At 36.4% G+C, this 21,403-nt stretch overlaps 1 protein-coding gene across 1 annotated transcript; it reads right to left on the bottom strand.

The window, feature by feature from the left end:
* Window positions 1-2,101: 2,101 nt before the first annotated feature.
* On the bottom strand, window positions 2,102-20,856 carry LOC143741588 (uncharacterized). The gene is made up of 3 exons (XM_077233855.1): window positions 20,795-20,856; window positions 14,420-14,658; window positions 2,102-11,199 (listed from the first exon to the last, which is right to left on the bottom strand). Exons 2-3 carry the CDS (start codon window positions 14,589-14,591, stop codon window positions 9,884-9,886), a joined length of 1,488 nt encoding a protein of 495 aa, XP_077089970.1. The 5' UTR covers window positions 14,592-14,658; window positions 20,795-20,856; the 3' UTR covers window positions 2,102-9,883.
* Window positions 20,857-21,403: the final 547 nt, after the last annotated feature.

Below are 21,403 nucleotides of genomic sequence, written 5' to 3'. Positions count from 1 at the left end.
AATAAAACATTTTATTTAAATTATCAGTCATATTTACTACATATGCAACCGCGTTGTAGCACGCACGTGTGTATAGGCCAGTGTTAATTTTGGCAGCCATTTTTGATTTAGTCTTCTTCATCTTCCTCGAAAATGCTTATTGGTCTTAGTCACATTTGAGTCATTCTGTCTTTCATAGTTTTAGTTGATGAAAAGTCTTTGCATTTTCTGTCAACTTTTTTTAGTCACTACTTTTAGCCAAGCTTCAGTTACTTTACTTTTGGTAGCTATTTTATATGTAGTCTTTAGAGAGAAAATGTCATAATAATTATTCTCTCTAGGCCAATTCAATTAAGATTATGAGAAATTATTGACATTGCACTCTTTAGCAGTAGCACTTGTGCAATTCTACATATTCCTTTTCCTTAGTTCCGTGGTTCTCCAATTTTTTAGAGTGCCGTACCCCTCTTCCACTTAGACTGCAGTCACACCTTTTCCATTAAGGGACAATATTCGCCCCCTTTAATCAATTTCTCCATTTAATTTTTTTACCTTTGTAATACCTTTAAAAAATAAATAATTCCTTAAATAGAACAATGTTCAATAAATTTGAACTTAAAATTTTAATTTAAGTTGAAAATCTCAAATGAAGATTGCTGAACTCCAGCTTGTCTGTGTTTTCAGATCATCTGTGCTTCTAGAGAGCGCGCGCGCATGGTTGTCAGCTACTATTGAAAAGACCGGGTAGAAAACAAGTTCTTTTAACAGAAAGGCTCTGATTTGGGGGTTAAATTGTTGAATTCTGGCATTTGTGTTCACAGCGGTTAAACTGAAACTTTCCTAACGTTATTTCAGACGACAAACTACGCTTGGCTAACGTACCTGTAACTCAGTTGCCTAGTAACCATAGTAACGGTGTGCACGCTTTCGCGCTTTCTGCTATGACGTGGAGTGCAAAATCTTAAAACTTCAGGTGATATTTATATTTATTCATACTATACAAAATACTGTAAATATGTTCATTTTCTGTAAATGTTTATTCTGACAAAACCCAACTGTGACCATACATTTTTATAGTATTTTCATATTTTTTATAATTTTATTTGTAGAATTTGTATTACTATTTGTATTACTATTACTTGTTGTATCTGTATTTGTATATGTGCACTGGAAGCCTCAGTACCAAGGAAAATTCCTTGTGTGCAAGCACACTTGGCAATAAAGCTCTTTCTGATTCTGATTCTGATTCTGAGTGCGAGGTGCACGCAACGTTGCATGAATTTTTAGTAACAGTTAATTTTGTTATGGTATGAACTCAATCCTTTAGTAAATCCTAGTAAAGGCAAAAAATATATAATACCTTTGTAACGAAATCCAAGACTTTGTATACCAAATTTAATGATTTTAAGATCCCGCGGGTACCCTGGTTAATGTGTCTTGTCCCCTCACAATGTCAGTAAACTAATTATTAGGCTAACGTTACATTACATGAGTCACGTCACATAGTGGTCTATTTTCAGTTCAAAATGGTGAAAATAGACAAAAGTTTATTAGTTTGCCTGATAATTTCGTGATTCGTTTAACATTTATGACCTAAAAAAAACTGTCAAATAGGAAATGTTTAGTTTAGCAACTTACATTTTATCTCGCACTTGACTGACCGTAAACTGAAGTGTGTCGAGTCGCTCCTGTCTATGAGTCCCTCTGCTAAAATTCACGCTGCGAACATAAAGCCCGCCTACTTTGATTTGATTGGTCATCTCAAATATTCTGACATTGACGAGCAGTGACAGACCAATGAGGCTCAGATGAACACACACACACACACCCTGTCTTCTGTTTGTTCTGACGTGCTTGGCGCCGCTGCTGAAGAACGCGTTGATAACAAGACTGAAGCGAGCACGAAGGCTTATCACATTTAAAGATTTAAAGGGAGAAAACAGGACGGAGTAACTCGGCGGATATCGCTCATATAATTTTTTTTGACACGTCGTTAAGGCGGCATGCGTGTGTTGCTTAGGTGGCCTTTCAAAGTGCTGCGGGAAACCCTGAAAATGTAAACAAAATGCTAAATGCAAATATTGAAACAAAACAAATTAACAGCAGACACAGTACTAACAAATTAAGAAAGGTAGTAAAAGGTTTATTAAATAGTTCACATTAGAAAAAAATATATAAATGTAAACAAAATGCTAAATGCAAATATGTAAAAGGCAACTCAACCTCTGGTCAGAGCCTGACTCCACCCACTGGCAATATTTGAAAAATGCTGGAAAAGTGGGCAGAGCCCAGCGGAGGGGGGCGTGCACCTGAGACCTGCGTCTCTCTGAAGGGCAAAGGCGTGGTGAGCTGGTGTCAGTGTCAGGTAACAGTAAAGGTGAACATACACTGCGATTTCAGCAAGGTTACCAACTCACACCTTACAAGTAGATCGCATGTGATGTTACGCCAAAGCTCACGATTTATGTGCTCACACTATACACGCGAAATATGCGTGATAAACCCCCATGCCTGGTTGCGCCGATAGACATAGATATTGTCATTTAGTATTTCCAATTTGTTATTATTTTATTATTAAACTGATATTACAATTAATTTGTCCCACAATAATTTCAGTGCATCACTGCAAAACCAACGCGCTGCTAGGATAATTAAGATTAGATAGTGTAATAGGCCTCGTTTACACTGCAGGTCTTGATGCCCAATTCTGATTTGTTGCCTATATCTGATTTTTTTGACCGTCTGTTCACACGTTCTTTCAATTGTGATCAATATCTGATTCATGCGTTTACACTTGGCATACTATCTGAAACGTCACGCATGCAAAAAATAAAATTCGTGCTATAGATGCGCTTTCATGAGATTGTGGCGGGCTTTAACGAGGAGCAGTGGGTCTATGGCATACTGAGCAAGGCAATCTTTGATATGTTGTGTGTCCACATTCCTCTCCTACGACGACACAATGTTACGTTGGGCCATCAGTCCCTTTGCAGATGCGCGTCGGGATTGCTCTCGTCATTAAACCGTTGAGACGTAGCCTAATTCCTCAGAAAATTTGATCTGCCTGTTTACATGACAGTCGCTTTGGCAGATATCTGATTTATTTCCACATAAGAACGAGGCCTGAAACCGATTTCGAAATATCCGGATGCATGCGTTTTTCTGCCTGTTTAAACTGTCATAGAACACATCCGATCTGTGTCACATATGAGCAAAAAATCGGAATTGGGTCACATTTCACTGACAGTGTAAACGAGACTATAGTGTCAGGGGTGTGCCACAAAGAGGGGCCCCAAAGATGTTTCAAACAGTATGAGCACCACTGCTCTGTATATACCAGCATATGAAGGAGTAAAAATGAAGTGACGTGATGATGACGTCAAAAGTTCAGTGTTTATTCCAATAAGTGAAACAATAAAGGTTTTCCAATAGAGTGCAACTGGTATTTACAGTGAAAATCCAAAAAATGACAGAACAAACAAAGATAAAAGAAACTATTCAAAGTTATTCGCAAACAAACTTTTGGCTATGCCAATAAATTGACCCAAAACAGAGCAACAACTACAAACCAACTCACTCTAGGAGCTTAAAAAAATTCTGAGAGCCCCTCTTAAAAAGGTCAAGCCCCTCCTAACTGACTAAACCATTTAGTAATTAAAGGTATTAAAGAAATTTAACAGTAACAAAGAGATAAACTGTTATAATAATAAAAAAATATATAAACATTGGAAACAAAACAAACTCAATTAATTATTAATGTTTAATGAAAAATCAAACAGAACAACAATCTCCCCCTCACACATGAGAATAATTAACTGTGCCTTCTATTAGCGGGAAAGAGGTCTTCTAAAATGGTGGCAGTTACGGTGACTGGGTTTTGTCTGTTTGGTATGGAAAAATGTTCCAGTACACAAGTATGACTATTTATATCATGTAAGTGATTAACTGAAAACAATAAACATTTAAAATGGTTACTGGTCTTTTTTGACTTCTTAACACTAGTGGTGGGCAGGTCGAGGCTTCGTGGAACACTGAAACAGTTGAAGCAAATGTGCCGTATTGTGTCGAGGCTTCGAAACAATCCGACACCCGTCTTCACGGTGACCCCTAGTGGTCAGAAAAGTGTAAACGCAACAAAAAAACGGGCCAAAAAACACCTTTTACAAATCTATTGCAATTTTTTTAAAGTAAAATATTTCAAATGCAATTATCTAATCATCTAATAGGATTATCAAGTTTCTATATGTTCTTTTATCAATTGTTTGTTTGTTTGCTCTCTGAAAGGCTCAGCTAAAAAGGCCAATAAGAGCCTATTAACTACCATTTTTAATTTTAATTATACTAATGTCTAATTACAACATGTACAAATGTATAAAACTGATCAGATATCAGGTAAAACCCACAGACACTTGTTCATTGGTTCTCAGTGACTCCTCATGATTCATGGGTTGACAGAGATCATCGCCCCCAGCGGTGAACCATTGAAATTTTGAAATGTTTCAAAACGTTTAGAAACCGTTATGACATAATGAAGCCTCTTTACTGAAATCCCGTGACTATAGCAGTTTGATACACGCTCCGAACCATTGATTCGGAACAAAAGATTCGTAAAGGTTTCAAAGCTTCATGAAGCAGTGTTTTGAAATTGCCATCACTACTTAACACAACACAATAAATAAATCAACATAGTGAAATTAATGACTCACTAAATGTTAAACTAAAGAAAAATGGCATGGTGAGGACAGGAACAACACTCAACAATACACAATCAGTGACACACACATCTGTGTTAACTGTTGTTAAAATTTTGCGCAAAACAGATAATGTTATGTTATTATGAAAAGTGTATACACATGTATGTTCTCAGTCCAGTGTCAAAATAAGAGTCTCTAGTCACAAAGCCTCACTGTGACAGATTAGCTTAGTCCTCTTTGAAAATTATTTTAAAACATTTAGGTCAATTTTACAAATCGATTAAAATTATTAACAGTCAATAATATGTCTGTATATTGCCTGCAATAAACAGTCATCAATGAAAATTAAGACTTGTTTGACACAAAATACTCAAGTTTTTTTTTTTACTACATATAGGCTATGGGCCACAATAGAAACATTAAGATAATAAATGAAGACAGTAATATAGCCTACCGTTACCGCATATGTTGAAGTAGGATTTATCTCTTGTTGTCTCTGAGAGAATATGCGCCAAAAGCTTGTCAGTTTTTACTTAATTATTTTCTGAGGTGAATAATTGAATGGGGTTTCAGACTTCTTCACAAGCATAACTCTCATGCAAAGTTTGCACATTGCTTGTGTGATATCTACTGACTCATCTTTATGGTTTAAAGCGGAACATTTTTCAATACTGTAATATGACATTTTTCTTATCACCAATTGCCAAATGATGGACAATAGGCTTTATGCCGAGCTGCACTACTTTCTGAACTTCAGCCAGCTCCTTTGTTTCCTGTCTGCCATTATTGGACAAACTGATTAATCCAGGTGTGCCTGATTATTGTTACTGAGGCCAGGCACACCTGGATTAATCAGTTTGTCCAATAATGGCAGACAGGAAACAAAAGAGCTGGCTGAAGTTCAGGAAGTAGTGCAGCTGGGCATAAAGCCAATTGTTCATATGTCCCATGAAAATAGAATTAAGTGGAGAGAAAGGAAAAGCGTAGTGCCAGACACTAGTCCAAAAAAAGATGAATTAATAGAATACCTTGCAGTGCGTAGATCTGAAAATAGTTCAAAAATAAAAAAAAATGACAAAAGGAGATCCACACAATAGGCCAAAAGTACAAATAAATGTATTGTCCTGAGGCCACAAATAAAGAACAAAAAGTGCAAGGTGCGACGTTTTAGTGTTCAACCCTTCATCAGTGCCACACTGCACCTTCCCTGGGCTGACCAGGAAGGTCTGAGAGCATGGAGCTTCGAACTGACTGCAATATTTTTGGGCTTACCTCCAGGGTGTCTTTCGCTCCTAGCATGCCCAGAAAGGTGCATCACATTCAGAAAACCAGCCTGTCTTTTCCTGGAGGTTCATACTTCAAGAGCTGAAGCATTTGACCTCACTGACCGACCCCAGGTCAGCTTGGGTTAGTGCCTTGAAGCCCCTGGAGCATTCAGACTTCCAGTGATCCATCAGGGCCATTTTTGTGCCCATGGCAGTAATGAAGGGTTGAACCCAAAAACTTTTCGGGCATCTTGCACTTTTTGCATTTGCACTTTTTTTGTGGCCTCTCGACAATAAATTTATCTGAGTTTTTTATCCATTTTGCAACACGAACTGAAGATTGCAGTTAGTTTACTAGCTACAGAACTGTGCTAGATCCTCACGAGGGGCGACCACACTTTCTAACATGCCAGAAATTCATTCGACCATCAGATTGCCGGTCTAGGTTTATCGCCTCTCGTTTCACTTTGTACACTGCACGACAAAGCTGAAAATCGGCGATTCGCTCAAAATTGGACGAAAATCACAGTGTATGCCCAGCCTAAGATACTTGTCTAGATTTCGCTGCTCACTTATTGTGCGTTTAATATAAAAAGCCACTTCTATATACTCGTGAAGTTTACTTAAATTGGGTTTTTAAAGTAAAATAAAATCATAACAATAAATAATAAATTAAAAGACACACTGCACACTACCCTCCGAATCAGTACATTAAATCACATACATTTCATGAGGGATAAGAATAGTGATAAAAAATGTACTTAAACGTCTTTCAGAAAACTAATGTCATCCAAATAGGCCTCTAGGCTCTAGTCTTGGTTGAAAAACTGAATTTTGTAATCACCTAATTAGTAATAGTGTAGAACAATATATTCAGGGCCTAAAATGAACACTCGCCAAGAACAAATGCGAGTGTCAATCTACAGTTGGCATTTTGGTAACTATTATCACCCTTATTTTCAGGTCAAATTAGAACTTCGTAATAGACTGCAAGAAGAGCACTCGGCAGAGTCTGCTTGAGGGTCTCCGTCAATGGGATGAACCCAGAAAAACTCAATTAAAAAAGGGCATTAAAACTGCTTTTCTCAAAACCCATGAAAATGTATGTTCAAATTCAGGCTGCAAAGTTTACCAAAAGGAATTGATACTTGATAATAAATCTGTATTGAAGGCCCCTACTGATTATTCTAAGTAATTCAACAAAGGTAACCACATTTGATACTTTTTTTGATGGCTCAGATGTGTGCTCTACATGTTTTGAGCACATAAAACGGAAAAACACACTATGAAGCGCTGTCAAAGCATGCCAAACCAACACGTGGCGATATAACCCTAACCGTAAAGCCATGTTGGCCAATTAGAAGCCTGAAATTTAGCCTGACATGTTGTCATAAGCAATGACCTGCGTAGTATTGCATTCTGACACCTCTGTACCGCAATATAATGTGAGAACTGTGCATGTATCTGTATACATGTTATAATCCCTGTTAGCACAGTTATTAGCAGCAATATTTGGGCTCGGTTGAATTGGAAACAAGAATTGTTTTGACTCGCCTCATGTAAACAAAGGAGATAGCGGCGCACTTCCGACATCACAAGCCAAAATCTCCAGTTTCACAGGCTACACGACAACACTGCAACCGGAGTTTTTAAAAAACAATTTTCACCCTGGTATGAGTTTTTAAAAAAGTTTGGTTTCAGTTACCGGAAACTGCGTTTGCGCATGGACGAACGGCCAAACCGCATAGAAAAGGCTGCAGTTTTGAAAATACTCAGAGTTTTTTACAGAGTTTATTTGAGTCCACACTCAAGATTGTTAAAATTAATACTGAAGCAGTGTTGGCAATAAATGAGATAATAAAGTGATTAATTGAGTAATGATTGACCATTAGTGATGACACCTGATGTTAACAAGCAGAATCACTGAAGGACTCACCATTTTAGGTCACCGATATGGTGATCAGTGTTTGCTTTAGTTGGTCATTTGACTCTTTAACATAACTTATTCTATAGCTGCTTTAACTGTGTCTTTAGCAAACATTTGTAAAGGCAAAGAAAGCACAGAGAAAAAAAATTTAGGAGTTGTTTTCATAGTAACAATCACAACATAGTGACCTGTGGCCTGTTGCAAAAAGCTGGTTTCAGTTTCAACCTAGGTAAGTTCAAGATTAGTTTGAGCAAACTCTGGTATTTCGGAATCAAGAAGGTGAATTGGTTCTTAGTGATGTTCATCGTCATGGTAATTTACTCTACACAGCTAACCTGCTCTAGAGCAGGATTTATTCTGGGCTTTGTGAGACAGCTAAACCTGATCTGAACCCGGTTGGATTTGTCAACTCTTTATCTGGATAAGGTCAATCTCTGATTATATGGGTGATCTGGTAATTTTACATTATTTATTACAGCAGCCCTGCGATGTTACAGCATAAGATTCTGCACAATAAAATGTTTGAACTTCTTTTTTTTCAGGTTCACCCACAATTTAATTTAATTGGTACACCCACAATGCACTGCAGAAAGCTTTTTAATGGTCACCATTGGTGAGATTCATATGTTGATTCTTGATGTCTGTGTGTCTAAATTATAGAGCATTTCAAACCTTTATGATCAGAAGAACTTTAAAAATCCCTCTTATTATTACATTGAAAATTCCAGATCTTATGCTGTAGAGTCACTAATAAAGTAAACTCAACTCAGTGATTAGGCTCTACATGAGTTTAGTGATTCAGGTCATGATTATGTCAAAACATAACCAACAAAATCTGATCACAATTGCTCTTGGTTTGTCTTGCTGCAATAACTTGGTTACAACAGCCCAACTAAAGTGAACAATGATCACCATAACGGGACTGTCCTTCAGAAGTTCTGCTTATTAACATTAGGTGTCATCACTAATTGCTCAATCATCATTCAATTAATCACTTAATTATCTCATTACCTTTAACACTGATTCCGTATGTTAATTTTAACATGTGTGTGGACTCAAATAAACTGAGGAGTGTTCATTTAACACTGGGTTTTTGCTGTTCTTATCTCTAACTTGTGAAGACCACACAAACATAAGATTAGACAACAACAGCAAAACATTGGTTAGCAACAATAACAACAACAAAAATGTCCAGACTGCAGTGGTACGATTCTGAGGTATTAAAATAAATCAATATATGAAGTGAGGCTGCTATACAACCGAAATTAGAGGATGTCTAACGCAACTGCTCAATATTAACAATAGGAAAGAAAACTGTCAGGCATGTCCACAGGCATTCATACGTACACGCCAAAGGAAAAGAAAGAGCATTAAGGCAAAGTATAAAGGGATGAAGGATGCTTAGATAAGTGGACATTGACAAATAACAAATTGCGATGAACATGTCAGAGTGCAGTGTTGTGGGAGTCACCTTTTCAGATGATTATCTGATAAAGCCATGTTAAATGCTTATCTTCAGTATGCATTTTCATATGAACTTTAAGGTGTCCTTTTAGACTGAAACTTTTTCTACATTGTTGACATATTCCTCTCTTGAGTGAATTCTCAAGTGGCAATTAAGGGTTAGTTTACGGGTGAAACTCTTACAACACTGACGACATTTGAATGGCTTTTCTCCCGTGTGAGTTATCATGTGATAATTGAGATTTCATCTTCGTGAGAAGCTCTTTCCACACAGTTTGCAGGTGTAAGGGCTCTCTCCAGTGTGAACTCTCATGTGGGAATCTAGAGTTAGTTTATATATAAATTTAATTCCGCACTGAGAGCAGGTGTAAGGCTTCTCTCCAGTGTGAATTTTCATGTGGACTTTAAGGCGTCTTTTTTCAGTGAATCGAACTATTACCACACTGTTGGCAGGTGAAAGACTTCACTCCAGAGTGAATTTTTACATGCCTGTTAAGGCAGTTAATGTCTGAGAAACTCTTTCCACACTGATGACATACAAAACAGTTTTCTCTTCAGTGAATTTTTAAGTGGTAATTAAGGGTTAATTTACATTTAAAACTCTTTCCACACTGATCACATGTGAACGTCTTCTCTCCGGTGTGAATGTTCATGTGATACTTAAGGTTTAGTACTGTTGAGAAGCTCTTTGCACACAGTTTGCAGGTGAAAGGCTTTTCACCATTGTGAATTCTCATGTGGGCTGAAAGACTTCCTTTTTGAGTGAAACTCTTTCCACACTGTTGGCATTTGTAAGGCTTTTCTCCATTGTGAATTCTCATGTGGGCTGAAAGACTTCCTTTTTGAGTGAAACTCTTTCCACACTGTTGGCAGGTGTAAGGCTTCTCTCCTGTGTGAATTCTCATGTGGACTTTAAGATGTCCTTTTTCAGTGAAGCTCTTTCCACACAATTTGCAGATATAAGGCTTTTCTCCATTGTGAATTCTCATGTGGACTTTAAGATGTCCATTTTCAGTAAAACTCTTTCCACACTGTTGGCAGATGAAATGCTTCTCTCCAGTGTGAATTTTTACGTGTCTATTAAGGCAATTCCTGCCTGGGAAACACTTTCCACACTGATCACATCTGAATGGCTTCTCTCCAGTGTGAAGTCTCATGTGGTTTTTAAGATGTCCTTTTAGGGTGAAACTCTTTCCACACTGTTGGCAGGTGAAAGGTTTCTCTCCAGTGTGAATTTTTACGTGTCTATTAAGGCAATTCCTGCCTGGGAAACACTTTCCACACTGATCACATCTGAATGGCTTCTCTCCAGTGTGAATTTTTACGTGTCTATTAAGGCAATTCCTGTCTGGGAAACACTTTCCACACTGATCACATCTGAATGGCTTCTCTCCAGTGTGTAGTCTCATGTGGATTTTAAGATGTCCTTTTAGGGTGAAACTTTTTCCACACTGTTGGCAGGTGAAAGGCTTCTCTCCAGTGTGAATTTTTACGTGTCTATTAAGGCAATTCCTGCCTGAGAAACACTTTCCACACTGATCACATCTGAATGGCTTCTCTCCAGTGTGAATTTTTACGTGTCTATTAAGGCGATTCCTGCCTGGGAAACACTTTCCACACTGATCACATCTGAATAGCTTCTCTCCCGTGTGAAGTCTCATGTGGACTTTAAGGTGTCCTTTTAGAGTGAAACTCTTTCCACACTGTTGGCAGGTGAAATAACTTCTAGTACTTCTAGTCTTATGAGCTCTTTTTTGTGAGGAAGTATTTTCAGTCTGTGAACAAGCAGATTTTTCTCCAGTTATGAAACCATCACGTTTCCCTTCCATTTTATTTAGTTCTTGACTCTCCACTTTGAGTGCCATCAGGTCTAAGGCATAAAGACAAAAATACAAGTTAACTCCAGTTTTGTGGCACAATCAGACATTCAAACATTTAAAGCATCAAAATAGACAACAGGTATATTAGATCCTATACCCACTAAGCTACTGAAAGAGTTACCTGTAATCTCAGAACCTTTTCTCAATATTCATAACTCTTTACTTTCTTTAGTACATGTCCCAAAATCCTGCTGGTAGTTACTACGCCCCTTATTTAAAAAAAGCTGCTTGACCCAGGATAACTGGTTAATTATAGTCCAATCTCGAATCTGCCATTTAGGTCTAAAATATAGTGTTCTCTCATTTATTTTCAGTATAGTTAACAGAATATTACAGAAAACAATCCAGGGCCTCAAATCTATGACAGGTCCCACATGTTTTACCCTGCTCAATATATTATAATAGTTTTATGTACATTAGAGTTTTAATTTGTGTACATTTAGCAATTGTATCCCTCTAATAAGGTGGCCGAGAGAGCTCAACGTGCTGCAACTGAAATAAACGCATGCAAATAGAAAAACAACCGCAAATTAAGAAAACATCTTAATCAGTTTCACAACACATGCGAGCTCCAAATACTCACAACACAACCAAATACGGAAACGTGCTGCAAAAGTTCACAACACGACCACATACAGAAACGCACTGTAAATAGAACAGACCACAACGGAAATGTTTCCAGGGGACCCCAAAAGACGGTTTCAACGGCAACAACATAACAAATGTTACTGCGCATGCGCGCTTTTGTGGTCCAAACTTAACTTCTGCTAGAATCTATAACAACAGAGTAAATCTGTAGAAACAAGCAAATTACATTAGCTAGCATGTATGTCTAGCCAGTATTATTTGGGACTACCAATAGAAGAAAAGAGCCGTTACTTAGCCAAACTTAAATGTGAAAACGTTACACTACCAGACCCGTACCAGACATTTTTTTCTATAGACCTGTCTGATTTACCGGAGGTCAGTCAGGTAAATATCTTTGAATACTTAGTCGAGAAGGAATGTGTGTACACAGTTTGTGTTGACAGTATGGCACCTTGCTTAGCATCATACATACATGCTTTGCATAATCCATAACTTTTCTGGTTTCATGTGCATTTCTATGATATTGATTAAAACTTATTGATTAAAAAAATATATTAGTAGCCTACTAGTACAATGAAATTAGGTCAAAGTAAAATTTATTTCACAATGCACATTGTTTTAACGCAGCTTTACAGATAAAATATATCAGTGAAAATTTAGTAAAAGTCCATATTTAGGGCTTCATTAGAAGAGCTATGCATTATTGTATTTGTTATGTCCCCAGGGAACAAGCCAAAGGCGACTGTTAGTTAAATAATGTAGATTATTTGTATAGCATTGATGGAAAAACATTGTGGCTCTTATGTTTGATAGATATCAGGTATCATAACGCTAGTTTAAATCATAGCTAAAGCGTATCAACTACAACATTGAGCTAACGTTACTGTGTAAAATTAATGTATACATTAACTCTCTCTTTCTCCTCCACACTGTCACATGATGACAACCACACATAAGCATTTTTAGGCATTAAATAAATTATATTTAATATTTAATCCCCGTCTCCTATATACAGTGATGTGAATAAGTTATGACACCCATGCTAAAGTTGCCTAAAAAGAGGAATAAAAAATAATCTTTTGGAAATTGATCTTAATGCCTTAATTAGAAAAATGAGGAAAAATCCAATCTTTAAAGACACCAATTTTCTTTGTGAATGAATAATGTATCATAAATAAATAAATGTTCTTCCTTAAAATACAGGGTGCATAAGTCAGGACACCCCTATGTTAAATTCCCATAGAGCCAGGCAGATTTGTATTTTTAAAGGCCAGTTATTTCATGGATCCAGGATAATATGCATCCTGATAAAGTTCCCATGGCCTTTTGAATTAAAATATCCCCACATCATCACATTCCCTTCATCATACCTAGAGATTGGCATGGGGTACTTTCCATAAGATCATCTTTCAATGCAAATCAAACCAGCTATTAGGCTAACTGAAATAAAACCATGCCAATCTCTAGATATGGTGAAGGGTGTGTGATGATGTGGGGATTTTTTAATCAATTTTCAAAAGATGATTTTTTTTATTCCTCTTTTTAGGCAACTTTAGCATGGGTGTCCTAACTTATTCACATCACTGTAAGTGCATTGCATTTTTTTTTATATATATATATATATATATATATATATATATATATATATATATATATTTTTAATGACGGTATTGAAACTGATACCGTTGCTATTTTAAGATCCCACGGTATACCTTATTACCGTATTGCCGCCCAACCCTAGATGAGACTGGCTTAATTTTGTTTGTTGCGAGATAGAGTATGCACTTCCCAATAAAGTTAATTCAGGAGCAGGCTAAAGAGGTTATTCTGTTTGTTTTTTTAGCGGGTGGGGAGTTCGTAACGCAACTAATTTCTTTTGAAATAATGTAATCAGTAATTTAATTACATTTCCAGTCTACCTTGCACAACAGTGAATATAACTGATGTATAGAGTGAGTGAATCCGGGAGTTATATGGGTAGCGACATTTTAGAGAAATTGTAAATTAATGCATTACAATTTAACTAAACCCATTATATTTTAGTCGACTAAATATACTGTAGATTTAGTCGACTAAATCCAGACTAAAATTAAAACAATTCAGATGACTAAAATATGACTAAAACTAAATGCCATTTTAGTCAAAAGACTATGGCTAAAACTAAATAAAAATTAGATGTCCTACGAAGATGCTCTTAAAGCAGCACCCGAAATGAAGCCACACTCCTAGTAGTGAGGCCTCTAACTCCTGGAGACAAAATCAATCCACACACCTCATTGGCCAAAAAGATTGCATTTCTTATCCAATGTGATCTTCCCTGTTTTGTGAATGCTGCAGCCACCAAACCAAATAAATTGGATTTATGCCACTGACTGTATAAACCTCCCAAGCCCTTACATGACAAAGTCGCTACATAGATGCACCTATGCAATTATAGTTGAATAATCTGGTCATGTGATCTCAACATATCTGTCCACGTGAGGCGACTTGCTCCATGTCAAATAAAACCTCTTTAATTGGGACACTCGAATGACATTCTTCAAAAATATCATTCATTTCTGTAGAGCTGGACATTTTAAACAGGATCAAATGACTGAGTTCAACTTTGAGAATGAAACCAACCTGTTTGTTCCTCAGTATCTTCTCGTTTTACTCTGAATATTTCTCCGGTCTTCATGTCTTCACTCTCCTCTTTAATAATCGTCATATTTGTTTGTTCCTCAGTTTCTTCTTGTTTCACACTGAATGTTTCTTCAATCTTCAAGTCTTCACTCTCCTCTTTGATAAATGCCATCTTTATAATAGTGTGTCACGTGGATCTCAGTCACTTCACCAGGAGTTTTTCTGGGTGTTTGGACAATCTGTCATGTTGAAGATGAGAATAATTAACAGAAAGAAAAATAAATCCAAACAAAGTCTCTGGGTGCATCTCAGGCCCTGTTTACACCTGGTATAAAGTTGCGTTTTGGTCGATAGGATCACATGGCGAGGGAGACACATTCCTGTTTACTCCAGGGACCTGATGTATAAACGTTACGTACGCACAAAAAAGGCATTAAAATGCGTATACGCAATTTTCCATGCACATATCGGGATTTATAAAAAAATAATAAACTAGCCATAAATATGTACAGACACTGTAGACCGTGCGTACACACTCTTTCACAGAAGTGAGCAAAGTAAACAATGATTTAAACTGTTTTACATTTGATTGATATACACATTTAGAATAAATGTCACTCTCATTAATGGAGTTAAGCACTGAAATTTCATGAAATCAATATTCAGAAGGGACAACATTTTCATATGAATTTAAATATAAATAGGCTATTTGAAATGTATGCGCTGCTTTTGAACACTTTTCCTGCGGAATGCTGTGTTTTAATGTTTTAACATGCAAGGACTGAATGATAATTCCTCTTTAAATTGTGTTCTAAATAGAAAATATTTTCACGCAAATAAGGTTTTATTTTTAAAATGTTTTGTCAGTGATGCGCTGTGTCAGACAATTATTTACACTGCAAACAAGGCCTATCTGTTCCCATTACAAATATATAAACAACATACAATTATAGGCAAAATTGCATACATTTGATTTGTTTAAACTAATTAAATACTATTTGGCCAATGGAATAGATTGAGAATAACTTTCTATGTAATGTATTTTATACAATGTTGATTTATTTATTCTAAAATAACATGGCATGGTTACTGAATAATTTTTAGAAATGTAATGTGACGGCGCATAGTCCGTATCTCATATTTTCCTAATGTCTTGTGTTAAAGGGTAACTAAACTAGGGCCCTATGAAATCCGTTTTATTTTTTCTCAAATTCCGTTTTATTTTTTCTCAAATTCCGTTTTATTTTTTCTCAAATTCCGTTTTTTTTTTTTTTTCAAATTCCATTTTTTTAAATTTATTTTTAGCCCTTTCGGATTTTTCGGATTTGCTTGTTTTCTTTTCACTTCTAAGCAGTATTGACCATTAAATTCGGTTACACAAACTCACAATTCAGCTTTTTTATTTAAACTCTTAATATATTCAGCAAAGTACATTCAAAATTCTCCAAAATTAAGCCAAACCTTCAACAAATCTCTGGCCAAAAATAACAGTAACATGGAGGTAACAATTACAAGGTAGGATTGATGAATATTAAATCAAAGATTAAATGCAGACATGCTGCAGGGAGACAGAAACATTGAAACAACGATTTGTGCCTGACAGAAAGCCAACACAATTACATTAAAACCACTTTTCCTAAAGTAAAAATTCTTTATAACTACTTGCATACATCATTTATTCTTTCAAGCAGACATATTAACAAACATATTAAGGCTATTAACAAACAGTGAATGCTTTTCTCTTTTTCTTTTGTTGCTTGACACGGATCGCATTAGGTTTATTACCCACTGTCACTTTAAGACGTCGGATCATGTCCAATGACATGCGGATCCACTGATGCACATCCGATACACTCACAACTGTTTAAGACATAGCCGACATAGTTTACGTGAATACCCTCCAAAACGGACATTTAAACATAATGTTGTGTGTATTTGTCTATTTAGACACGAAAGAGAGCTCAATGCAGTACTCGCGCGCTGTATGGCTGCACGCTTCGGGTCGGGTGTGTGCGCACAGAAAACCGTACCGAATAGAGCTCTTTTTTGCATCATCACTCTTATTCAGATCGCCTGCTCTACTCATTCTCCCAGACGTTTACATTTTTTTAACGTTTTATGAGACCGCTGGTTAGATCAGCACGTTACAGTATACAAATGAACGCATTTACCACAAACGCAGCCCCCGTTAGCTCATCAGAAGCCACTCGCTTCGACATTTTTTTCCCTACGCGTGAACGTGAGGTTGTATGGTTACTAGGCAACATGTTTAACAATGCCATTTGGCTACGGTTTAGCTAGAGACCTTTCTATGTTTGTTGTTTTAAACTGAAAAATGAGAAGGAAGTAAAAAAAAATTGTTTATTTAATATGTCAACAAAATATATGCAAATTCCGCGTGTACAAGAGAATTCCGTTTTCACGTGTACATTCCGTGATTCCGTCCACGTTTTCCGCATCACGGAAATCATAGGGCCCTAGTAAACCCTAAACCAACTTTTTTTAGTTAATGATCTGTAAGAATGGGGCTTTTAAGCCTGTTTATTGGTCCAAGGCTTTATTAGTACTGCTCATTGATTCGAGTAACTTTTTTGACATTTGTGTTTAAAGTGTTTTAATGCTACAATATATGGTGTAAAAACGTCTGAGTGCTGCCCTCTTCAGGTTGAACGGTGGCTACTGCAGTTGAATTTTCCTATTGGATGTTTGGGGTGGTTCGTGACGTAAGGGGTTGTTGGTGAGGTAGGCATACAGACAGACAGGTGCACGCCCCCCTCCGCTGGGCTCTGCCCACTTTTTCAAATATTGCCAGTGGGTGGAGTCAGGCTCTGACCAGGGGTTTAGTTACCCTTTAAACATGGTATCACGTTGATGGGAATATGCATGGAAATTATATGCAGATGACGGAGATGCATCACGCACAATCTTCCGCTGACTGGGTTTTATAAAGGAAATTTTGCGCAGGTTCTGGCTTTTGTACGTACGCACACTTTTAAGTTGAAAACTACAGAAAGGCCCCAGGTGTTTTAATCCCATCTCTTTCGTCCACTTTTAAACACTTTTGTTTTTTCTTCAAGGGGAGGATCTATGGATGGGTAATTTTGTGTTTTTTCAAGTATTTTGATCTCATGGACGAAATAAGCTCACGCAATTTTCATGTGAAAGCGCCCGGAGACGACGGAAAAAACATAGGTAGAGCAGCAGCTTTCGTTACTGCTCTGACGGCCACAAAAACTTGCCGAACGCTTTGAGTGTGTGTTAGAAATCAGGAATGCTGAGAGAACATTGTGCTTGATACATTTTTCGTTTTCAAACCAAACTCGGGTCTTCAGTCAACAAAGTTGAAATCCCGTCTGGCTAGCGCTTTTCCCATAATGTTTACGTATTAGGTCAGTAGGCGGAGAGTAGGCGATTTTTTTGCGGCTGTTCAAACGCATTGGACCGCATGACTTACTACACTACGAAAGCAACTTGTCCGCGAACCCACTAAGTTGACTTCCTCTGGGAGTGGTCGAAAGTGGACAAGCTCAAAGTGTTTTAGACCCCGTATACACCTGTATTTAGCATTGTCCACTTGTGATCCCATCGACCAAAACTCATCTTAGTAATAGGTGTAATCTGCCTCAAAAAGCTTCCTAGTTCAGTAATCAGAGCACTGGAAAGAGTCAGTCAGAGTGATAGTTAAAGGTATTGGTTTTAAATTTTTTACTCTACTAAAGCATAAAATACCATAATATGTTTGCAGATATTTAGGAAACATGCTAAGTTCACATACTAATTTCTCTGAAAAAAAAATCTACAGCCAGTTGTCAGTCAGGTTTTGTTTTGGTCTGTGGGATCTCGCCCACTGCCAGTTCACCCAATAGTGTTTCGACACCCTGGGATGCCAGTTGGCAGGAAACACAGCGTATTGGAGCCTTGGAAACGAGCAAACAAACTGGGTCAGAGATTGCAGATTCCACACAACCTAAAAAGCCTCGGGATCCATCTAAAAATCTCTATGAACAAGAGCATATTAAAACACGGATAAATCAACTCATTAATTTACAGTCTGTACACTGCAAAAATGCTTTTCTTACTAAGTATTTTTGTCTTGTTTTCAGTCAAAATATCAAACATTTCTTATATCAAGATCCATATACTAGATGAGTAAAATGACATAAGATATTAAGTCTTGTTTTCTGGGGAAATAAAATAAAAATTAAGTGATTAAATTTTTTTTGCTTAAAACAAGCTAAATTATCTGCCAATGGGGTAAGAAAAAGAATCTTGTTTCTGTTTGAATTAAGATTATAGTTCTAACCCCATTGACAGATAATTTTGCTTTTCCTCGGTTTTCGTCATCAATTGCGCTCGCTCCTGTTGCGGGTCCTCAAACTGGCAAACTACGCGTGAGCGTCGAGTCTGAGGAGGAGGGGCCGGGCGAAACACCGATCTCTGATATTTTGAATTTGGACCGCAGTACCTATTTCGTCCACTAGGTCATTCTTACATACAGCACCTTTAATTGTCTTAATTCTTAATGGTCAAAAAACACTCAAAACTAGTACTACAAATTAATAAAAGAACATTGTACAAACAGTTCATATTTTAGCAATTATTTATAGATTATATTCTATCGATTAAACTTTCATGAAAACATTTGAAATATGCTAATAAAAGATGCCATTATATGTGAGTGTTTTGTTCTGGTTGCAGTTACACCATTTTGAGCAGCTTGTGTTGGCCACTTCAATTGAATAAATTAAATCGAATAAATACTGCTCTCACACCACATACGCACTGCAAACAGATACAATACGAACTGCAGTATGTAGTATGTGGTGCGGAAGCCGCATGCACTGATTGTGTTTTCACATAAGACTCGTGTGCAACTGAACCGCAGGTGAAGAGTGACAGGACTTTGAATTTGTATTGAACACTGTATTGTGTTGCTCTAAAGTTCAATCTTCTATAGGTTTATTCATGTTTAAAAAATAAATATAAACAAAGTAACATTCCATTCACTACTTCTACAATGCAAAAAGTGAATATTGGAGTATGTTGGATTACTGCAACTATTTGAGTCTATTTACTTTCTGCTTTCCGAATTGTAACTCAGTATTGTAAACTGTTTCAACTTAAACATGTAGAAATTCACAACTCAAATTTAATTCAAGGTAATTAAAGCAAAGTTTTTCAATAACAGAAGAAAAGGCCTATGTAAAAGTATGGTATTGTTGGGGCAAAAGGCACAACATGATAATAAACAGTTGACTGTCTTTTTCCAATTGTTGACATGACATGGTTAGATTGAGATGCTAAGTATCATATATTAAGTGGGGTGTCCACCTTATAGATAATACCAATATTTATAATGAAAACATGTCTAAAAATATGATATTAATCATATAATTTAATAAAATAGAATTTGTTACTACTGTAAAGCTCCAGTAGTAAACATTTGGTTAAGAAGTGGATCAAAAAAGTTGTCCAAAGACAAGGACGGGTATTGTTCAAAATTCGTGTAGGCCTATAGGGTATTTTCATGTTTTAAAAATGAACATATTTTAATTACAGTATATTTAGTGAACGCAAATAAATACTTTTATTTAACAAAATAAACAGAAAATATTACAAACTTTGCTAAAGTGATTGTTTTGAATAAGTATTAACTTAGACATTTTTACAAATATTACTTTAGCTAAAGTATTTGTATCAATAATTTATGCATTTTGCCCCTGTGTGGGGTAAAATGCCCCCCACGCCATCCTATACATTTAAGATTTTTAAACAAAACAAACCACTTTTGTGATTTATTTTCACACAATTAGTTGCTCCATCAATGTTCAATAAAAATAATTTTTTTCTGCAATCATACACCATGGGAGTAGTGAAAACTAAACTTCCTGAGGTGTGCCTTTAGCCCCGTTGTACCCTGTCCCTACTCATCATAGTTGACTTGTAAAGTGCGTGAGACGCGACAGTTACATCAGCGTACAAACATAGACCACAAACACGCCTGTTTGAATGAGATTCTTTTAACATATCGAAATACCCTTTAAAGTCCACTCAGTCACACAGTTGTGAGGACTGTAATTGGGAAGCCCAGCTCTTACCTGTTCACAAAAACACGTAAAGTGTGACAAGCTGGAAAGAGTCATGTCAGTGACTGAATTCGTGTTTACAATGTACTGATCTCACTATTGGGAGCGAACCCTCTCTGTTAAGTTACTGCGCTTCACTCACAAAACTAACGTTCATTATTATTAGACGAAGCATTACAATTTTACATTAAACAGTAATAAATTATTTTTACATCACTTGCAAAAACGGGAAAGTTGTGTTAAATATGTACATCAATTTAAACACTTTAAATGTTTAAAAACCACAAACCTTTTATTTCTTCAGCCGAATCTCAGTGCAGGATCGCGGCGCCCCATTATGACGTCACATTCCCAGACCAAAATAAAAGTCCTGTTCAAATGCTAAGAAAGGGTGGTGGATAAAATGCTTATCCAATGAAAGAAATGTATCAATCAAAAAACCTAAGTGACATTCTTTTTCATAGTTCCAATATTTAATATCTATAAAGGACACGTTCATTATAATAACCATTTTCCTCATCGAACCAAAACTGCACTCTATCCCAAAAGGCACAAGATAATTTGCAAGTTAAGAAAATGTGCTCTGTATTCTCTGTAGAGTTACAGAATCTACATAGTGCCCTTTCAAAATTTAAATAACACTTAGGAACTCATCATTCAAAACTTAGGAAGGATAGATATCAGCCAAAACAATAAATAATTAAAATGCAGTTTTGGGATGAAGAATAAATTAAATAAAAGGTTCTAATATATTTAAGAATCCATCTGATCAAAATTATTTATGTTTAAACCACATGTTGTATTATTTTAACTAAAGTTTCTTAATAAAGTGAGTCTTGTTCTTCTAAATAAATTTGTACAAAGATTAATTAATTAATTAATTAATTAATTAATTTAG

This window comes from Siphateles boraxobius, unplaced genomic scaffold (assembly GCF_051911475.1).
Source record: "Siphateles boraxobius isolate OS27281-9 unplaced genomic scaffold, OSU_SipBor_1 19, whole genome shotgun sequence".
In the NCBI taxonomy this organism is placed as follows: Eukaryota; Metazoa; Chordata; class Actinopteri; order Cypriniformes; family Leuciscidae; genus Siphateles; species Siphateles boraxobius.
The sequence above is the reverse complement of the archived record's forward strand: the minus strand, read 5'-3'. Positions and strand labels throughout refer to the sequence as shown.

Coding starts and splice junctions, on each gene's coding strand:
- LOC143741588 (XM_077233855.1), bottom strand. CDS start 14,591: ATGGCATTTATCAAAGAGGAGAGTGAAGACTTGAAGATTGAAGAAACA. Junction 11,200..14,419: donor AGATACTGAGGAACAAACAG/GTTGGTTTCATT, acceptor TTTATGCCTTAG/ACCTGATGGCACTCAAAGTG.